General features: G+C 34.7%; 2 protein-coding genes across 4 annotated transcripts; one reads left to right on the forward strand and one right to left on the reverse strand.

The window, feature by feature from the left end:
- Nucleotides 1-4,027: 4,027 nt before the first annotated feature.
- On the reverse strand, nt 4,028-5,321 carry LOC120140275 (isoeugenol synthase 1-like). The gene is made up of 5 exons (XM_039155279.1): nt 5,130-5,321; nt 4,910-5,043; nt 4,596-4,827; nt 4,302-4,505; nt 4,028-4,227 (listed from the first exon to the last, which is right to left on the reverse strand). The coding sequence occupies exons 1-5, from the start codon at nt 5,308-5,310 to the stop codon at nt 4,028-4,030; spliced, it is 951 nt and encodes a 316-aa protein (XP_039011210.1). The 5' UTR covers nt 5,311-5,321.
- Nucleotides 5,322-10,074: 4,753 nt separating this feature from the next.
- Nucleotides 10,075-18,847, forward strand: LOC120140358 (alpha-mannosidase At3g26720-like). Of its 3 annotated transcripts, XM_039155345.1 has the most exons (29): nt 10,077-10,457; nt 10,548-10,631; nt 10,745-10,833; nt 11,061-11,235; nt 11,393-11,512; nt 11,695-11,778; nt 11,865-11,936; nt 12,049-12,162; nt 12,377-12,477; nt 13,845-13,938; nt 14,035-14,202; nt 14,292-14,381; nt 14,577-14,642; nt 14,752-14,808; nt 15,076-15,295; nt 15,370-15,512; nt 15,722-15,790; nt 15,933-15,992; nt 16,103-16,174; nt 16,585-16,632; nt 16,755-16,874; nt 17,181-17,246; nt 17,429-17,541; nt 17,615-17,699; nt 17,777-17,887; nt 17,959-18,054; nt 18,179-18,226; nt 18,322-18,390; nt 18,466-18,847. In XM_039155345.1, exons 1-29 carry the CDS (start codon nt 10,254-10,256, stop codon nt 18,685-18,687), a joined length of 3,060 nt encoding a protein of 1,019 aa, XP_039011276.1. In that variant the 5' UTR covers nt 10,077-10,253; the 3' UTR covers nt 18,688-18,847. The 3 variants fall into 3 exon arrangements, with proteins under 3 accessions (XP_039011277.1, XP_039011278.1, XP_039011276.1); XM_039155346.1 differs by lacking the exons at nt 18,322-18,390; nt 18,466-18,847 and having other exon boundaries at nt 10,075-10,457; nt 17,959-18,103; nt 18,160-18,185; XM_039155347.1 differs by lacking the exons at nt 18,322-18,390; nt 18,466-18,847 and having other exon boundaries at nt 10,076-10,457; nt 18,152-18,208.
- Nucleotides 18,848-19,232: the final 385 nt, after the last annotated feature.

Here is a 19,232-nt window from a genome sequence, read left to right on the forward strand (position 1 = left end):
AGTATTGGCAGCAACCGAATGAATTTATTAAGCAATCTAAGTGAAATGGTTAATCTAAGTGAAATTACGAGTAAATTTATCGTCAAGTTAGATATGAAAAATCTTAAACTTACCTCGTTGCGTAGAGTATGAACCTCATTCTGCAACGATGCTACCATCTCACGTAGAGCGGCTACCTCACCGCGTAAAGTAGACACCTCAACACGCCATGCACCATCGTCTTTGTGTAAAGTACCGACCTCTTCACGCAAGGCATTGACCTCATCACATAACTCCCCTAACTCATCCCGTGGAGGTGGAGAACAAGGAGATAAACGTCGTGGCATCTTTGCCGGTCGCCTATCTTGCGGTGATGGTGGAGAAGAGGCTCGATGATGTGACATAATAGGTGATGGTGTCGTTGTGGAGGTGTATAGTCGGTCGATCAGGTGATGGCTCTGGGTGAGGTGATAGCTCTGGGTGAGGTGATGGCTCCCGAAGTGGAGGCTGCTCATCATCCGTGCCATCAAAAAAACGCTTACTAGCTTGCCACCAATCAGTGGCAAGCTCAGCTTCCGTGGGTGTCAGCCTCTGTAATGGAGTGTTGGCCTCCTAACAATATAAAAGCTCAAACAAAGTTAAACGTGTACTAGTAATAACTTGTTTATAAACATATGGTAGTATTTATGTTAACTTACATTATTTATTGTCGTATACCGTAGTAAATCTTCCCATTGCAAGGTCTGTTTCCTCTTCCAGGAAATAGCCCTGGGAATATCATTTGAAGTTTTTATTGCATATGTCTTCATGGCGGGAAATGCCTCAAATATCCAAATCTACAAACAATATAATAACAAACATTAGTAATTGTTAAATAATTACTTATAATTTTGGGAACATTATATAAAAAATTCTTACCTTAAAAGCCCAAATAAAGCCTGTCAAAGTGTATTTGGAACCATCGCCATGCAAACTTTTTCGATCATCCAAGGCAGACGATAACTTATTCCATGTAGCTTTCCATAAATACGAGCCCCACGGAAACAGGTTCCACGCATTTAGGTCTTCTACCAATTTGATTAGATCATTCGGAATAGGTTGTCTGACCCCTCTGCTTAAAAAGCCGGCATGCAAAAGTATTAGAAGGCATACTCGGACAACATCGACGTCATCCATCCGAGTAAAACCATCTTTCTTATTCAATAATCTCATCAGGTCTTCCACGTGTAGATTCGGCCTCTCCAGCTCAGGAAAAATCTGGGATAACCATGATGGGCGGGTAATGTGTCTAGTGTATCGACCTACATCATCGTGTCCGAAGTGTAAACCGATGATTAAGCAAAACTCCTCCCGCCCAAAACACGTATAAGCCGGTGGAAAATCAAACCATATCTCTTCATCACGACGTTGTATAGTATCTGGTAGATCGCTAGTCATGGTTTGAAGAAACAGGTGTGTCAACATCGCATCTCCACCGGGATGTTGTACTTTCAGCCATGGCCCGAAGCAAGTATCCTCAAACATTTTTCTTTGTGCAGGTGAAAGCTTCGACGCAATTGTTTTGGCCAGGCTGACTTTATTTCTTAAGGTCAATTGAGCCGAATAAAAGTTCTACAAAAACAATAAACATACTAAGTTAGATATACCAAAAACTACACTGTGAAGATATACCAAAAACAATAATAAACATAAAGAGTAGTAGTTTATTCTTCAAACTTAAATTTGCAACACTGTGAATTTCGTATTTGTCTTTGTTTTTTGGTTGAAGTAATGCAATTCATTCAAGTTTCAATTTGCAGAAGAAGAATAGTTTATTAAAATGAAAATCGCAACACGAAAATGACTATCGCAACGCGAATTTGACTATCGCAACGAGAGAATCGCAACGCGAAACTAAAATCACGTTGCAATTTTGTCGTTGAGATTTTCATTTCGCGTTGCGATTCTCGGTTGATTTAATAAGCAATCTAAGTGAAATGGTTAATCTATTATTGAAATTACCAGTAAACTTATCATCAATTTCAATATGAAAAACCTAATAATAATGTAAAAATTTCAAAAAGAAAATAATTAAAAAAACTAACCCTCAATGGTTGATTTGGTTGATTTTCCATTTCTGATTGTGAGGGTGGCTCTGAGAGATGGATATAGACGGATTTCGCCGGAGATGGGGACGGATTTCGTCGGAGATGGGTGAGAGAGTGAGAGATGGAGATGGGATGAGTTGTGATTTTAGGTTTTAGGTTATGAGTTGCGATTACGGGATATACTGTGGACGGTTCAGTGTTCCAATATATTAATATTCGTGTTTGGAATTTGAAAATAAAATACGCGTTGCGATACTAATAGCGCTTTAAAAATCGCATTGCGATTATGTATTATCTCGATGCGAAAGTCAGTATCGCATTGCGATTTTGTATTATCGCGTTGCGATAGTCAGTATCGCATTGCGATTTTCCAAATTCGCATTGCGATTTACTTATTCGCATTGCGAATTGGGAAAATCGCAACGCGAAATTGGAAAATCGCATCGCGATAGTCATAATCGCGTTGCGAATCTGGAAACTGATTTGCGATAATGGAGATCGCGTTGCGAATTAGCGATCGCATTGCGATTTTGTTGGTCATTTTGGCAAATCCGAAAAAATTGGCTAAAATCGTATATTATATGGGATTTTTGGTCACTGAGGTTATTTTCTCTATTTTAAATAAGTCAAACTACAAACTATTTTAATAAATGATTTAGACTTTTGATATTTTCATATTTAAAAACTAAGATATGAGATATAATAAGTTAAATTAGGGGTGTGGAAAATAATTTGATCTGATCGATTCGATCTATTAATCTGATTTGAAAATTTGAGTATTCAATCCGTTTTTTGTTTTTGAATAATTCGGATTGGTTGTCCAAGAAAGATCAGATAATCGGATCAAATAATTTGGTGTCGCGGAGCTCAGAGCGGCAAAGGTTTGTGTCTCGGTCCAAAACTGAGGCGGAGTATTGTGGGATAGCTGACACCGTTTCTGAAGTTGTGTGGATTCAATCGTTGTTGTCTGATATGGGGGTGGCACAATCGGAGGTTCCTGTGGTTTGGAGTGACGGCATAAGTAACGTTGCAAACGAGCGCTAACGCGGTGTTTCATGCTAAGTCAAAGCACGTAGAGTTGGAACTTCATTTCGTTCGGGAAAAGATGACTAATGGTGCTTTACACGTGAATTACGTTCCTGCGCCACATCAGAAGGCTGATGGTCTTGCTAAGCCTTTATCTCGGTCATACTTTGGAGTGTTTCGCTGTAATGTCAATGTTGATATAGATGCAGACAAAGAAACGTGAAGGCGTAGGGTGAATGTTGCTGTGAGAAGGATTTAGAGAGCTGTTATATCGTTTTGAATATTGTTAGGGTTGACACTTTAGAGTTTGTTATAACTCCAGCTCCTTTGAACCTTGTATATATACTGTTTATATTCTTGAATAAAGTAAGGCAATTTGTTAAAATTCTCAACATATTCAACGATACGTTTTCTTATTTCAGAATAGGAATAAGAAGCGAGGACTTGTTTGAGAGAAGGATTAAGGGTAGTGGCATCGCTCTTTCTTCTCCCATACTAGCGATCCCTGTCGCATAAATTTTTGGAAGAAGATTACAAGTTCCTTTAAATATATATACAGTAGGAGAAACACTTCTTCATAATGATTTCAGGGTTATATATATATATATATATATAATGTTGCAAAAAAGTGGACGAGTTCCCAATTAAACTTTCCCTGCAAGATGATGAAATGGCTGCCTTGATGAACTGGAATGATATCCAAATCTAAAATCATTTAAATCGAAGAGAGTCTCTACTTTTGTGAATGATGGTGAGCTATTGGTTGTAAATCTATAAAATTTAAATTGATATGGAAGACTTCATTACAATGCTTTAGCCATGTGGGGAATGTGATATACTGATTAATACAAACGATGATCCCCATTTATTAATTACAGGAAAAAAATCAAAGTATTATTACATGAAATTAATCATGTTTGAGAAGCTCAGATATATCAGGCGAAAGCTTCTAATTTAGGTTTAGGAGGATCAACCAGACACATATCAAGATACTTATCAATGGATGCATATTTATAGTCAGGATAGAGCTTGGATGCCTCCAGATCTTCTTCCGTCAACTCATACCTCATTTGATCTACTTTTGCAAATATGTTGTGTAAGACCGACACCGGAATGTTGTCCGGGAAAGGTAAGGCTACAAACACAAAATTAATGCATTATTTACATTCTACATATATGAAATGAAACCAAATGAAATGGATGGCTTACTCTCAGACAGCTTTACAAGTTCCTCCTCAGGAACATGTACTATTTTCAAGGTCCGACCAGTCTTTTTCTCCCATGCCGATATCAGTTCCAACTGAGAAGCAATATTCCCCAGCGGTCTATAGATGATTACGCCATTGGCGGCCCTTGGATCTGTCGCTGCTTTTACGGTATAGGCTGCCACATCTTCCTCGTAGTTGAATACAACTGCATGCATGCATGTTCAGGTTAAATATAGTAGTAATGAATTAAGCAGTAGAAACTAACGTACATGAACATGAATTATTGCTAGTTTACCCTTGGCTTCACCAGTTCCATAAACCACAACTTGAGAAGGATTCTGATGAGGATGAAGAATGTAGTCAACAAAATAGGCTGAAAACGAATTTCCAGCAACGAAAGTGAACGAGAGACCAGCTTCCTCAGTTGCCCTTCTGATCTTCCTTTTGTTTCCAAGTATGGCTTCAAATGGCGGAAGTGCATTTATCGATCTATCTACTTCATTTCCATATTCTGATGGCACGAACCTCTGCAATTCAACACATTTTAAAATGATCAATTTTATCCAAAACATAAACAGCTTCAGTACTTGGGTTTGATTGAGCGGTGACCTTGATTGTACCGGCGTCTTTCATGGCACTTATTAATTTGAGTTGGTCGAGATGTTGTGGGACTGGTAGTGTGGAAATGACAACCTCAACCTGTTTAAGCACTGAAACTAGCTTCTCATGCTCATCAAGCTCCCTGTGTAGTTATAACATAAACCAAATCAATAAATATGTAAATTTATGCCAAGTTGTGATTATAAATTCCAATTAGGGAAGAAAGATACATAGAAGATGGTGACTCCCATGGATTGAAATTCCTTGAGGAGAAGAGACTTGGAGGAAGAAGAAGAGTTGGGAGGGCGTGTGTAGACAAAGGTTGGATGACCCAAAGAAACGCTTGCCTTCACCATGTATTGGCCAAGGTACCCACTGCCACCAAATATCATAATCTTGCTCTTCTCCATGCTCTCTCACCACCACCTATTTCCTTATGTTTTCCTTCTTAGTTTGCTAATCCTTATATAGGAGAGATGTGGTTGACCACATATTAATTGGCCTCCCTATATTGCATGTTGGCATGCTGCATATTATTACTTTTTTTGCTCATTGAAAACGCGGTATGCAATTATATATTAGTTTTTGTTTTCCAAAATATCATGCCCGTTTTGTTTCACGTTTAATACGATATAATAACCAATGAATCAAAAGGTCTCTATAACATTTTCTGTTTCATTAAATGATCTTTCAAATTGAAATATTTGTTTTAAATACGTCTCTATCTCTCAACAACTCAAATTTCAATTCAAACTTGAATATTATTTTTAAAATTTTAAGAAGTTATAATTTAAAAATTCTAAAACCTTTAAAAATATACAATTTATTATCTAAAGTAAATCGCATAATCTAAATTTTGAGTTGAGATACATTTGATTATAATTAAAACAAATAAAATAAATATCAATAATCAATTGATCTAATAGGATGAAACATTAGATCCCCTAAGTAAGATCAGGGGTTTGAATTTTGACATTTGTGAATTGAACAAATTTGATTGGGAGGGTCGCCTTCACTTATGCAGTACATAATCTAAATTAGTTGATCAAGAGTACATCTGCGGAGAACAACAGTGGCTAGAACGGTCTGGTCGATGGAGTTTAGCTTTGAAGGTAGGAATGACAAACGGGCGGGTCGGGTGCGGATACCCCCTCCCCATACCTACCTAATATTTTTAATCTACCACCCGCCCACCACCCATGATGGGTAAAAATTTTCAAATCACACCCGCCCACGCGGGTACATTCTCAAATCCATCCCTACACCTACTACCCAACTAGAGACGTACTCGGCTAGACCCGCTTGACAGCTAGAGGTGTGCAAAAAAATCCGATCCAACCAATCCGATATGTTGATTCAATCCAAAAATTCGGATATCCGATCCGTTTTTCAATTTTCGGATAGTTCGGATCGGGTATCCGGAATTTTTTTGAATTATCGAATCGGATACAGATCGATAAAAAAACATGTCCGGATTATCCGAAAATCCGAAAAAAATTGGGCTATATTCGAAGACTAGAGGAGGTTTTTGCATAAGACGTGAGCACAGCTTATTCATCATGAGCTATTGCAGAAGAAGTCTGCAGTTAAGGCGTGGACACGCCTTATAAGTTCGTACAATCCTAAATTAGGGTTACGGATATATAAGAGAAAATGAGTTTAATGACGATTGAAAGACTATATGTAATCATTCTTATCTTAAAAAAGGAGTTTAAGGCGATAATAATTATAAATGCTAGATAGACACCTAAACAAATCCATTCTTTGAGTTGTAAAAATATTATGGACACAATTTTCTCTGAGTTATTTAATCAGTGACTCTTTGTTTATTGCTACACATGTTTCTAATTATATTAAAGTTTCACCTACCCAAAATTAAAACATTATTTTATCTCTTTCCCCACACCAACAACCAAAAAAGCTTATACAAATCTAAGCAAATGATCCAGGATGAGTAAAATATAGCTCGGTGTTTGGATCTTTACCTTTGCATTATCCCAATCCAGAAAAAGAAGATCAAATCTAAGTTGTATTGGTTTTGGGCTTTTTTTCAAGATGTTTTTGTTTTTCAATGCATGATTATACAAATTATAATGCATAAATTATTCATAATTTTCAAAATCAACAGAATGTGTGAATGCACTTAAATTCAGAAGAATACCAAAATCGATAATTCAATATACGTACATATAACATGTTTCTTAAAAATCAAAATCAATATACGAATGCTTTTAGATTCAGCAGAATATCAAAATCAAAATAACGGAGTATTAACTATTGGCCTTGTATCTTGAACAAAACTAAGTGGATTAGATATGAAAACCAAAGTATTCACCTTACGAAAAATTAAAGTGGCCACAAACAACTTCGATGCATCAAACAATATTGGGGAAGGTGATTTTGGATTTGTGTATAAGGTGACATACAACTCTACTACCCGCAGAGGAGACCATAGTAAAGAATAGGAAGAAGGCGTACATGAATGAGCTGGAGACCAAAGTTTGAAACTTAGAGAAGAACTACCAGAATTTTGGCGCAATAACCAGCAAGCAAAGCACGTAAAGGTTTGAAAGAAAAAATTGATTCATAAACTTATCCCTAATATTTGGTTAAATTATAAGTTATATCTTATACAATATTAAGAATTATAAATTAGACTCTAAAATTATACCTAAATTCATAATGATCCAAAATTTAATGGATATTTAGTGGGCGGACGGATACGGGACGAGTAAGGTCTCAAACCCATCAAAATACACTAAAGTTATACCCATCCCCGTCCCAATTAGAGCGGATACAGTGTAGAATCCAAAAAATTATACTCGTTTGTCATCCCTATTTGAAGGGGTAAAGATAATTTTGGTGCGTCTAGGTGATAAAATGAGAGAAAAACGTGGTTTTGGGCTTATATAATGGAGCAATTCAGTTAGGTTGGGCAGCCTGAACGGTTCAAGCGGTTTAGCTCAATCCAAGGGGGGACATGACCGCATGTTAGGCCTTTTTTGGCAAAATGGGCACGTGATCCTCCTTAGTTTTAGAAGTTTCTATTTTGTTCCTTAGATTCTCAAATTAGGTTATATTTTCTTGTAATTTGGCCCTATAATTTTATTTTAAATACAATGTCATCCATGTTTTTGGTTATTTTCTTAATTGATGTGTATTTTATTAATTTTGTTTGTTTTTATTCAATCATGGTTAATTAGTGGAGTTACTTTATTTTTAATAATGTTATGTAAAATTTGTGGTTTACCGGCATGCCATTTATATCATATTGAAAAGTATGATTGTCTCATATGCATAACTCGTTACATTTCATAATTAATTAAAAGGTAATATTTATTTATTTTAAACCATCAAAAAACACTATCCTAACTTACTTGGCAGTCCGATTCTGGTTATTCAAAATAAATATGTTATTACAGTTTTTGGGTCGATGACGGGTTTTTGAAAATATTGTAAAAATGAGAGTCTCCACCGATCATTTTTAAAGTGAGATTAGACCATATAAAAGCGAGTAATTTTAATAAAAAATTAATTTTACTAAAATATCAGTTTTGGTTTGCGAAATCAAAAAACAGGATGAGAGTCGATTACATGTAGGGAAAGATTAACATCCCACAACGTCCAAAATTGGTACTTAGTCGATTAACCATTATTTTAAAATTGGAAATTATGAGTCCCATGTTTTATTTAATTTATGATATGTTATGTATGTAAATTTGAAAAGGCTATCAATTTATTCGAAATTAACTATAGTCCTCCGTGGACAAAAACGAAGATTCTATCATCAATTCCTAATAAATAGATATTACCTCAAATTTTGAAATTATAGTATGAATTAAAAAGGGTATTAATTTATTTAGGAAATTCATGACAGTCTCCGTCGAGCAAAAACAAGGGTTATATCATAAATTCCTAATAAACTAACATTGCCTTACTTATTTTAAAATCAATGCAACACAATCAATCAAATAAATTATTGAACCTATCATTGAGGGAAGAAAAACCTAACCTAAAATTGAAGTTTTAATATTAATCCTAATAAATTTTACATTTTATTAAAAACCTCCTAATTATTCTAATTAAGGAATTAAACTAACCCATATAAAATTTAAGATTTTATCTAAGTCAAGAGTAAATTATTTATTATTCTAATTAAGGAATTAAACTAACCAATATAAAATTTAAGACTTTATTTAAGTCAAGAGTAAATTATTTATTAAAGATCTAATTGAACTAAATCTATGTCAAAACACTAATATTGATCTTAAATTAAATTTTAACAAATTTTATTATACTCGAATAATTAAAATAGAACCCAAACACATGTGAGAACTACTTTAAATTATTCCATAATTAATCTAAATGTGGACCTAATTAAAAGGAAATAAAACCTTAAAGGTTTAATCTAAAGCCAAATAACATAAATCTAGGACTAAGTTAAAAGAAAACAAAATTACAAACTGAAATTAGAACAACTAAAAAAATAAAAAAGGATTTTTAAAAAATCAAAGCTGAAGGCCAAGGCTTTAAGGGGCTGTTTGTTTGCCTTTTAATGAACATTCAGCGCGTTTGTTTCGTACCTCTGAATGATTCAGTGCTGACGAATTCTACAAAACAATGCTGAATAATTCAGTACAGAAATACATTCTGAATCATTCAGAGCCAGTTATCAAACAACATGTCACATTCAGAGCCAAACCATTCAGAGCTTCTGAATCATTCAGCATTTGAATCATTCAATATTTGAATCATTTATCGCTTAATTATTCTGAAGTAAACAAATAACCCCTAAATAAATAAAAGATGCAAATCGAAGCTATGGTTAATCTGCAAAATCAAATAAAACATCACATGAATCAAAATATATAGAAATAATGTGATTCATAAGTGGATAAATTAATAATGACACATGTCAGATAATAATTTTTTTTTTAATGATAGTTATAATTCAGATACTTAAAACTATAACATTGAAGATGTTAGACTTTTATTTTTAACGAAAAATTATTTAACACTAAAAATTAATTTTGATATAATTTAGATATTTACTTTTATATTAAAATTAATTAAAAATTAAAAATGTCTATGTCACCTGCAACTTTGGATTAGGCTAAAAATTTTTTTTAAAAAAAAGATAATAAGTTGAAAAAAAGAGAGGAAAGGACAAGGTTATAATCAGAGACAAATTTGAGTACACGCCTCTTCCCTTACAAGCAAACTCTTCGCTTTGATCAGAAGAGATAGAAATTTCAACTTGCAGTGCGAAACTTAAGCTTACAATTGAAAGGAGTGGAAAGCCCAGTGGTTTGGGTCTTTACCCTTTGCAACTCCGTGACTATGGCGATGCCCGATGCCGATGCCAATCACCTTATGGTTTGCCTTTGTTTTGGCTGGAGGTTTTAGCAGTGCAGAATCCAGTTACATTGAATACAACACTAGCCAGAGAATTATTCTTGGTAAAATCAATGTCCATTTGGTTCCACATTCACATGATGATGTTGGTTGGCTCAAGACTGTTGATCAGTATTACTTTGGGGGCAACAACTCTATTCGGGTACACTTACTTGCATGCTTTTTTTAACACTTGGTTCTTGCTCAATTGAGAACCGGAACTTGATTTCATGGTTCTTTCAACTTTCAACAGGGAGCTTGTGTTCAGAACGTCTTGGATTCTGTCATTTCAGCTTTATTAGAGGATAAAAATAGAAAATTCATCTATGTTGAGATGGTAATTTGTTTTTCCATATTTGAAGCCTTTCTGTTCTGGGTTTCCACTTCCTTTGCCCATGTAAATGTGATTGTTTTAGGATTTCGGTCATACGGTTCGATTTTTCAATTCAGGCTTTCTTTCAAAGGTGGTGGAGACAGCAGAGTAATGCTAAGAAGATTAAAGTTAAGGAGCTAGTCAACTCCGGTCAACTAGAGTTCATGTAATATGTTTTCAGTTTTTGCTCCCATTCTATTTTCCTTTAATTGCATTTTGGTAAACTGAAAAGAACTAATATTAGAAAACTATGATTGATTTATTATCTTGATAGCATCTACTATTTGTTTGACTGTGCTTAATTGCTAATTTTCTGCATATGCATTATGAGGCAACCCCACTTTTTTTGTTTATCAGTGCTTAATTGCTAATTTTCTGGATTTTTTCTTTTAGAAATGGCGGTATGTGTATGCATGATGAGGCAACCCCTCATTACATTGACTTGATTGATCAGACAACCTTAGGACACAAGTACATCAAGGATGAGTTTGATCAGATTCCTAGAGTTGGGTGGCAGATCGATCCTTTCGGGCATTCTGCTGTGCAAGCTTATTTGCTTGGTGCAGAGGTAAATATTTGTGTGCGTCTTCAATGGGATTATTTCTTTATATTTGGCTTATGGAATATGCTTTCATGGCTAGATATCATATTTGTAATGTTACTCATGATATAACAAATTTCTTTCTAATTTTCAAGTTGTAAGAGTGCTTCAATCTTAATTGCAGTTAGGGTTTGACTCTCTATTTTTTGCCCGAATTGATTATCAAGATAGAGCTAAGCGCCTAAAGGAAAGGACTCTTGAGGTAGTATGGCAGGGTTCTAAGTCCCTTGGTTCTTCCTCACAGGTTTGGGCCTTAAAATCTATAGCTCTCATTCCTTCCTCATTTTCTGATTATAAAACTGGATTCTATTTACTTCTTGACTGAAGTTTGTTATAGACATAGAGTGTCCATTTACTCCTTTTATTGATATATTTTGTTAATAGTTTAATTTTTCTCTTGACCTCATATTTTGATTTCACTTTCAGATATTTACTGGCATATTCCCCCGGCATTATGATCCTCCAGATGGTTTCACATTTGAGATAAATGATGTGTCTCCTCCCATTCAGGTAACCTTTTAAAAGGTTCAATTATCGCTTTGCTCTTTGCTTTTTTTTTTATCATGAATTTATTAATGTGATTTTTTTGACTGAAGGATGATGTACTCCTGTTTGACTATAATGTTCAAGAGCGGGTCAATGACTTCGTAGCTGCTGCACTGGCACAGGTAGGATATTGCAGATGCTATTTACTGATTTCCGTAAGAGCAAAGCGAACTCTGCTTCTCTCTGTGATTTCCATACGTGCAGTTTCTTAGTTAACAGTTATCTATGTTTTAGGCAAATGTAACGAGGACAAATCATATTATGTGGTGTATGGGGACAGATTTCCGTTATCAATATGCAAATTCATGGTTCAGACAGATGGACAAGTTCATTCATTATGTCAATCAGGTATTAATTTTAATGAATCTTCCTAAAGAGGAAGAAATATGAATGAATTAAGTGACAATCTTTCTTTCATTTTGACTTGTCTTTTTAATCATTTAGTCATGTGTTAATGTCTTTTTTCATGAGATTTGACATCTGATTCTGTCTTTAACCGCTATAGAATTCTGGTTGAATTCATATGTTATGAAACCTTCTTTCTTGTTTGGATAATTTATAGGATGGGCGGGTCAATGCCTTATACTCCACTCCTTCCATCTATACTGATGCAAAATATGCAGCAAATGAGCAGTGGCCGCTCAAGACTGATGATTTCTTTCCGTGAGTTTGATTTCAAAATTCTGGTATTGTTCTTATCAGGGTATCAAATAGCGTTCCGAAAACGTGATAGCGGCCGTGATATTGTGGTCGCGCCACCGTCCGAAACCGCTTTTCATGGTTTTTGCGGTGGGTCACGGATTCACACCAATCTCGGTTGATTGTGCCCGCAATTTAACGGGAAACGGACGATTGCGCCGATAACGGGACGCAACAACCGTTATTCACCCGTGATTCCAAGACAAAAACAAAAATCAACATTCCCTCTGCAATCAACCATTCAACCGTATACAAAAACAAAATTGGAGCTTAAGGGCAGGGACAAAACAGATTAACAGAGGCTATTAGTATTTAGTGAACGGTAGAATCAAATACCCATTACCCACACATCTTACCAAAAACCAACCGGAAAGGGGAAGAGTCGGAAAAACAAAGCCCAGTCAGTAGGAAGTCTTTGTCCGTCGAGCTTCGCCGCCGGTGAAGGAGTAGATCAAGCTTCCCGCTTACATTTAAGAAGGTAAAATCTTTTTTTTTTGCTGCTTAGCTTAGGAAGATTGAAGATGCAATCTTCACTCGGGGATTTTGGGTTTCGAATATACAATCTTCCATTAAGTGAAGAATGAAGAAGAGTGAAATGGATGAGGGTGAAACGAAGATTGAACTGGGGAATGGATGGGAAGAAAGAAACGAAGAACTGAAGAAGATAGTTTGAGAGAAATGGGAAGAACCGGCCGAATTACTTATATTAAAAAAAAGGAAAATAGGAAAAATTATTTCATGCACTAGTGATGAAAATTTGTTTTACAAGCTAGGTTCTAAAGAATCTAAACTTTTAATATTATCATATATTTTATTTAAGATTTATGAGTTAGCATTTTAGAATTTAATTCTTAATTCTTTTTAATCCTTTTTAATTCTTTAATTTAATTCTTAATTTAGATAGTAAAGTTTAATTTTCATTTAATTTAGTCCTAATTTTAGTAATCAAAATTTCAAATATTTAAATTTTAAACTTTTATTTTAATTCTATTTGATTTAATCATTTTATGTTCTTTAATTTATTTAGATTCCATTCAACTTCATTTTTTGTATTTCATTACATTTTTATTAACATGTTAAATTATTATAATTAAATAATAATTGAAGTTTAAAATTAAATTATATTTTTGTTTAACTTTACGTATATATTAAGTTGTGCAAAATTTAAAAAAATTCACGACCACGACACCCTCAGTGAACACGATGGCATCCGTTATGTCCGCAACCGCGATAAACGCGATACGACCGAAAACGTGACCGCGAACGTTATTTAAAACCCTGGTTCTTTTATATAAGTCTGTGATGCTGCTAAAGCATATCATCACTTTTAGGTATGCAGATAAACCAAACGCATATTGGACGGGTTACTTTACAAGCCGGCCAGCCTTTAAAGGTTATGTCAGAATGCTGAGTGCTTACTATCTGGTAAGTCACTTTCTAGAAATGTAGCTTTGGACTTTATAGGTAGATTCTCGCTGCCTGTTTAAGGAAGAGTTTTTGCTTTCTTTCTATTATTAACAGGCTGCTAGGCAGTTGGAATTCTTTAAAGGTAGGAGTGCTTCAGGACCAACCATAGATGCATTAGCTGATGCTTTGGCAATTGCTCAACATCATGATGCAGTTAGTGGCACTCAAAGACAGCATGTAGCTGCTGACTATGCATTACGATTGTCAATGGGATACAATGAGGTTTATATGGCTTAATGTCCAACAATGTTTTAGTAACTATGCCATCACACAGCTTTATGGAAATCTAATATTTTTCACTTTATTTTTAGGCTGAGAATCTGGTTGCCTCTTCACTTGCCTTCTTGGCAGAGTCGAGGTCAAGTATTGGCCCAGGGAACAGTGTTACAAGTTTGCAGCAGGTATGCAATATCATTTGTATTAGTCATATGCTATTTTCGAAGTTTGAGTAGCATGTTGAAACTAAAATTGAAATATAGAATGCACATACTTATTTCTTATTCCCTTTCTTCTCGAGCGAGTTTGCATTTTTTTTTCTATTATTGAGTTTGAAGACTTTTTTGATTAATCTTTTTTTTTGACAATTTTTTTGCTAGTGTCCTTTACTTAATATAAGTTTTTGTCCTCCATCAGAAGCTGCCTTGTCCAATGGGAAAAACTTGGTAATGATTTACTGTTTCTGAGTTGGATCCTTTTCTTTCATGGCAATTGATCAACTAATATTTTTTCTCGTCAAAAAAAAAATCAACTAATATTTTGTCTCCAATGTAGGTTGTCATTATCTACAATTCTCTAGGATGGAAGAGAGAGGAAACTGTAAGAATTCCCGTGAGTACTCCCTTCTTGGCCTTTTTATCATGTGATGAAACAGTTTGACCTCTCTAAATTTTCATATTGTGGTACTTCAACAACAATAGAGTGAACAAATGATACAAGCTGCATTCTCAAAATCCATATCCAATCTGAGACGAGGACACAACGAGGAATTGCAATTTCGCATATTCCTAATATTAATAATATTATATAGAATCTAACTGTAATAGTTTAGAACATGGAAATTTTACTTGATTTTCAGCGAGATTACATCTGTGACAGGTCTCCAGTGAAAGGGTTATTGTCAGGGATTCTGCAGGGAGAGAAATTGAATCACAACTTCTCCCTATTTCAAATTCCATTTCACGCATAACAAGTCATTATGTCAAAGCATATTTGGGAAGAAACCCAAGTGAAACAGTTAAATATTGGGTTTCTTTTTCAGTTTCAGTGCCTCCTCTTGGTTTCAGCACTTATATTATAGCACCTACTAAAGAGACAGGTTGACATTTTTGCTTCAATTTTTTACAATGTGTCAATAAAGTGGAAGATTTTGACATAAGTTTAAAATTTCAGAAGGCCCTAGCTCTACAATCTCAACTGTGCATACTTATGAAGCAAGTGATAACAATACCATTGAAGTTGGCCAAGGAAGTTTAAAGCTTCTTTACTCAGCAGATGAAGGAAAACTTATGCGTTATGTTAATGCCAAAAATTTGGTAAGCTATGCTATCTAATTTGAGTTTGGTTGTTCCTCTTTGATTATTATTATTGGATTTTTTTCATTTATTATCCTTCAAATTTCTTTCAGTACATTGTGCTTCATATTTTATTTGGATTCTCTTTATTCTTTGTAATTTTTTTTCTTGTGTTATAAAAATAATGTTATTTAAAAACAGTTTGTAATCTAATTTCATCATTACTGAAGGTTACAGCCTTTGCTGAACAATCCTATGGTTATTACTCTGGAAATGATGGAACTGATAAAGATCCTCAGGTAATTTAATTTCTTGATAATGCTGCTTAATGTTTTGACTTCGCATTTCTATTTTATTTTCGTTCTTTCATTAAGTTTGTAGTAGAATTAAAAGAGTTACCGTATGATTTACTAATTGCAAAATACTTGATATTTGTTAAAGGCTTCTGGGGCATATGTTTTTCGTCCAAATGGTACATTCTCCATAAAATCTGAAAACCAGGTAGCTGTTTTTATTTGAACAAATTTGATGTCTATCAGTAACCTTTACAATTGATTTATTATACTTATCCAAAAAGAGGATCTGAAGAAAAATGGATTTGTTTGTTGAAGACTCGATTAACTGTTGTGCGGGGTCCCTTGTTGGATGAAGTACATCAACAGCTGAATTCATGGATATCTCAGGTGATTCACCTATTTCTGATTCTTGCATCTGAAAGTTAGTTCATAAGTTTCTAAAGCTTCGGGTTGTAGATTTCATAAAGAAGCAATTGCTTATAGTTTATCTTCAATTATTGGACTTGAGGAGAGGGGATTGTGTATCCAGTTCATGTTTTGTCTAATTTATGTTTCTGTGGAAGAAGTGTTGGTTAAATTTAAAAGCCTGACAGTTTGGTCTCTGTTTTTCCTTTTATACTCCAAGTTGTACTAAAAACACCCACCTCCAAACTTGGTAGAGTCCCTGCTATCATTTTTATATTCAATTTTGGAGTTATGTAATGCAGTTTCTATGTGCAGAACAAAAAGTTTATGGTTTTTGTTTGAATGTATCACGTCTTCAACTTATAGTAATAGAATGCCGCACCTATGAACAGGTTACCAGGGTGTACAAAGAAAAAGAGCATGCTGAAGTTGAGTTCAGTGTGAGTTATTTCTCTTGTTATTTATAAATTGCTTGCAGGACCGAACAGAGTTTTTGTTTGTGTTTATATAAGGTTGACAAGTCAATTGCTTGGATTTTCTGACTTAATGTGGATGATCTTAGATTGGACCTATTCCTGTGAACGATGGGATAGGTAAAGAAATCATTACTCAAATTACAACAACAATGAATACCAACAAAACTTTCTATACTGATTCTAATGGGCGTGACTTCATTAAACGGGTATGTTGATTCTTACTGCTGGCCATTATAGCAAATTCTTGTCATGCAACTTTTATTTTTTCTTTTTAAATTCCAAAGCTATGCAGAATTCTTCAACTTTTAGCGTAAATTCTTTTTAGATATTTAAATTCACCTTTCAAAGTTTGCTGAATGGTAATCTGTTAGTTTCTTTTTTCTACTTGGTGAAGACTTGTATTCTTTTGTTCTATTAATTTACTGTTTCATTCACCAAATGAAATTCTAGTTCTATACTGTTGATAATAATGTTTACTTATGCTCCATGGTATTTAAATTTAATATTTCCAGGTTCGAGATTTTAGGAAAGACTGGGAACTTCAAGTGAACCAACCAATTGCTGGAAATTACTACCCAGTATGTTCCTGTGAGAATTGCAAATATTTCTTTCTCATAAATTGCAGCTGTATTTCAGCCATTCGATAGTATATAATTAATGATGGATATCTGCTCTGCTTGCTAAAGGCTGGTAAATGCATAAGGTTTTTGTGTTAAACTGAAATTTAATTTATTTACCCTTTCAAACTGCTTTCTTTCAGATTAATCTTGGAATCTACGTTCAAGACAATAGCACAGAGCTCTCAGTGTTGGTGGATCGTTCAGTAGGGGGGTCCAGCTTAGCTGATGGCCAAATTGAGCTTATGCTTCACAGGTCCTTTCCGTTCCTTTTTTCATTTTTACGCGTACTTATTTATTCATGACCTATAACGTATAATAATTTGTAGGAGGTTGATTCACGATGATATCAGAGGTGTTGGTGAAGTATTAAATGAAACAGTTTGTGTCCCAGAAGGATGTGATGGTTTAACTGTAAGCATAGCTTGTCATTATGTTCTTTGTCCAGGACTCTGAAAGTGCCAAGTGTAACCGAATTCTGGATTTTGCAGATTGTAGGGAAATTTTACCTCCGAATTGATCACATAGGAGAAGGGGCAAAGTGGCGTCGCACGGTTGGCCAAGAGATATTTTCTCCACTTCTTTTAGCTTTCTCTGAACAGGTGAAGTACAAACTTGATTTTCTGTGGTGTTGGCCCTCCATGCTTATGTTATTGATGTTCCTTTCCTATAGGATGGCAATGATTGGACGAGCTCTCATATTCCAACATTTTCAGGCATCGATCCCTCCTACTCATTACCAGATAACGTTGCCATAATAACTCTCCAGGTAAAGAACAAGTCAATATTCCAGGACCTAGAAATGGGATTTTTAATTTTTCGAGATTGCCTTGTGCTGGAAATTGTTTCAACTTGGGATGGTAAAGTTTTTCCCCCTGTTTTTAAAATTGTAGGAGATGGAAAATGGAAAAGTTCTCTTGCGACTGGCTCACTTATACGAGGTACTCCTTGTATATGTTGTTAATTGAAGCTTTATTATTATATGGTTTCATATACTCAACATGATAGAATATCATATTTGTTGATTTGATCAAAGACTGGGGAGGACAAGGACTATTCGGTGATGGCAAGTGTTGAACTGAAGAAGCTGTTCCCAAACAAGAAGGTAAGAGCAAAAGATATGGTTGATGACATTTATGTGCCATAAATTTGATCTTACTGTGGCGTTTCTTCACTTCAGATAAAGAAAGTGACGGAGATGAGTTTGTCTGCGAATCAAGAAAGAGGTGAAATGGAGAAGCGAAGGCTAGTTTGGAATGTTGAAGGCAGGTCTGGTGGAGAGGAATCAAAGGTGGTAAGGGGAGGAGCTGTTGATCCTGCTAAGCTGCTGGTTGAGCTTGCTCCAATGGAGATCCGAACTTTCCTTATTGATGTAGATTACATCCAAATGTTGGGTGGTTGAGGCTTGAAAGAGATACTAAAACACTGCTTTTGTATGTAGTATGTACTAGAAGTCTAGAAGTACTGAACGTGTAATGTTATTGTATTCACATAACGTGTAATGCTACTATGCACTAAAAAGGATAATAAATGAATAAATTATTTGTAAATCTGATTAAATATCTGTTAAACATTCTGAACTGATTTTTGGATTACTTTGGTGATCAATGTAACTTTTGGGATTCGATTGTAATATTTATGTTGGGTTTAGGGGTTACATCATGCGTCGTGGTTTATGATTCGTTGATTGTTCTGTCCAATTAGAAGATAGTTTTGGACTAAAATTGTTTAATAATGTGATTGAAAATGAATTCTGGTTTGTAATGAATAAACACAAATTCTAATGCTTATTGAATAAAATATTGATATATTTACATTGTCTAATATGTTCTCTATATTGCTTAATCATTGAACTTTTTAAAATTCATTTTGTTTGATTATTTAACCTTTTAAGCACCAGATGAATAAGTGTACTTAGTCGAGAGAGAGTATCAAGAGAGTCATAAA

This window comes from Hibiscus syriacus, unplaced genomic scaffold (genome assembly GCF_006381635.1).
Source record: "Hibiscus syriacus cultivar Baekdansim isolate YM2019G1 unplaced genomic scaffold, ASM638163v2 tig00110783_pilon, whole genome shotgun sequence".
Taxonomy (NCBI): domain Eukaryota; kingdom Viridiplantae; phylum Streptophyta; class Magnoliopsida; order Malvales; family Malvaceae; genus Hibiscus; species Hibiscus syriacus.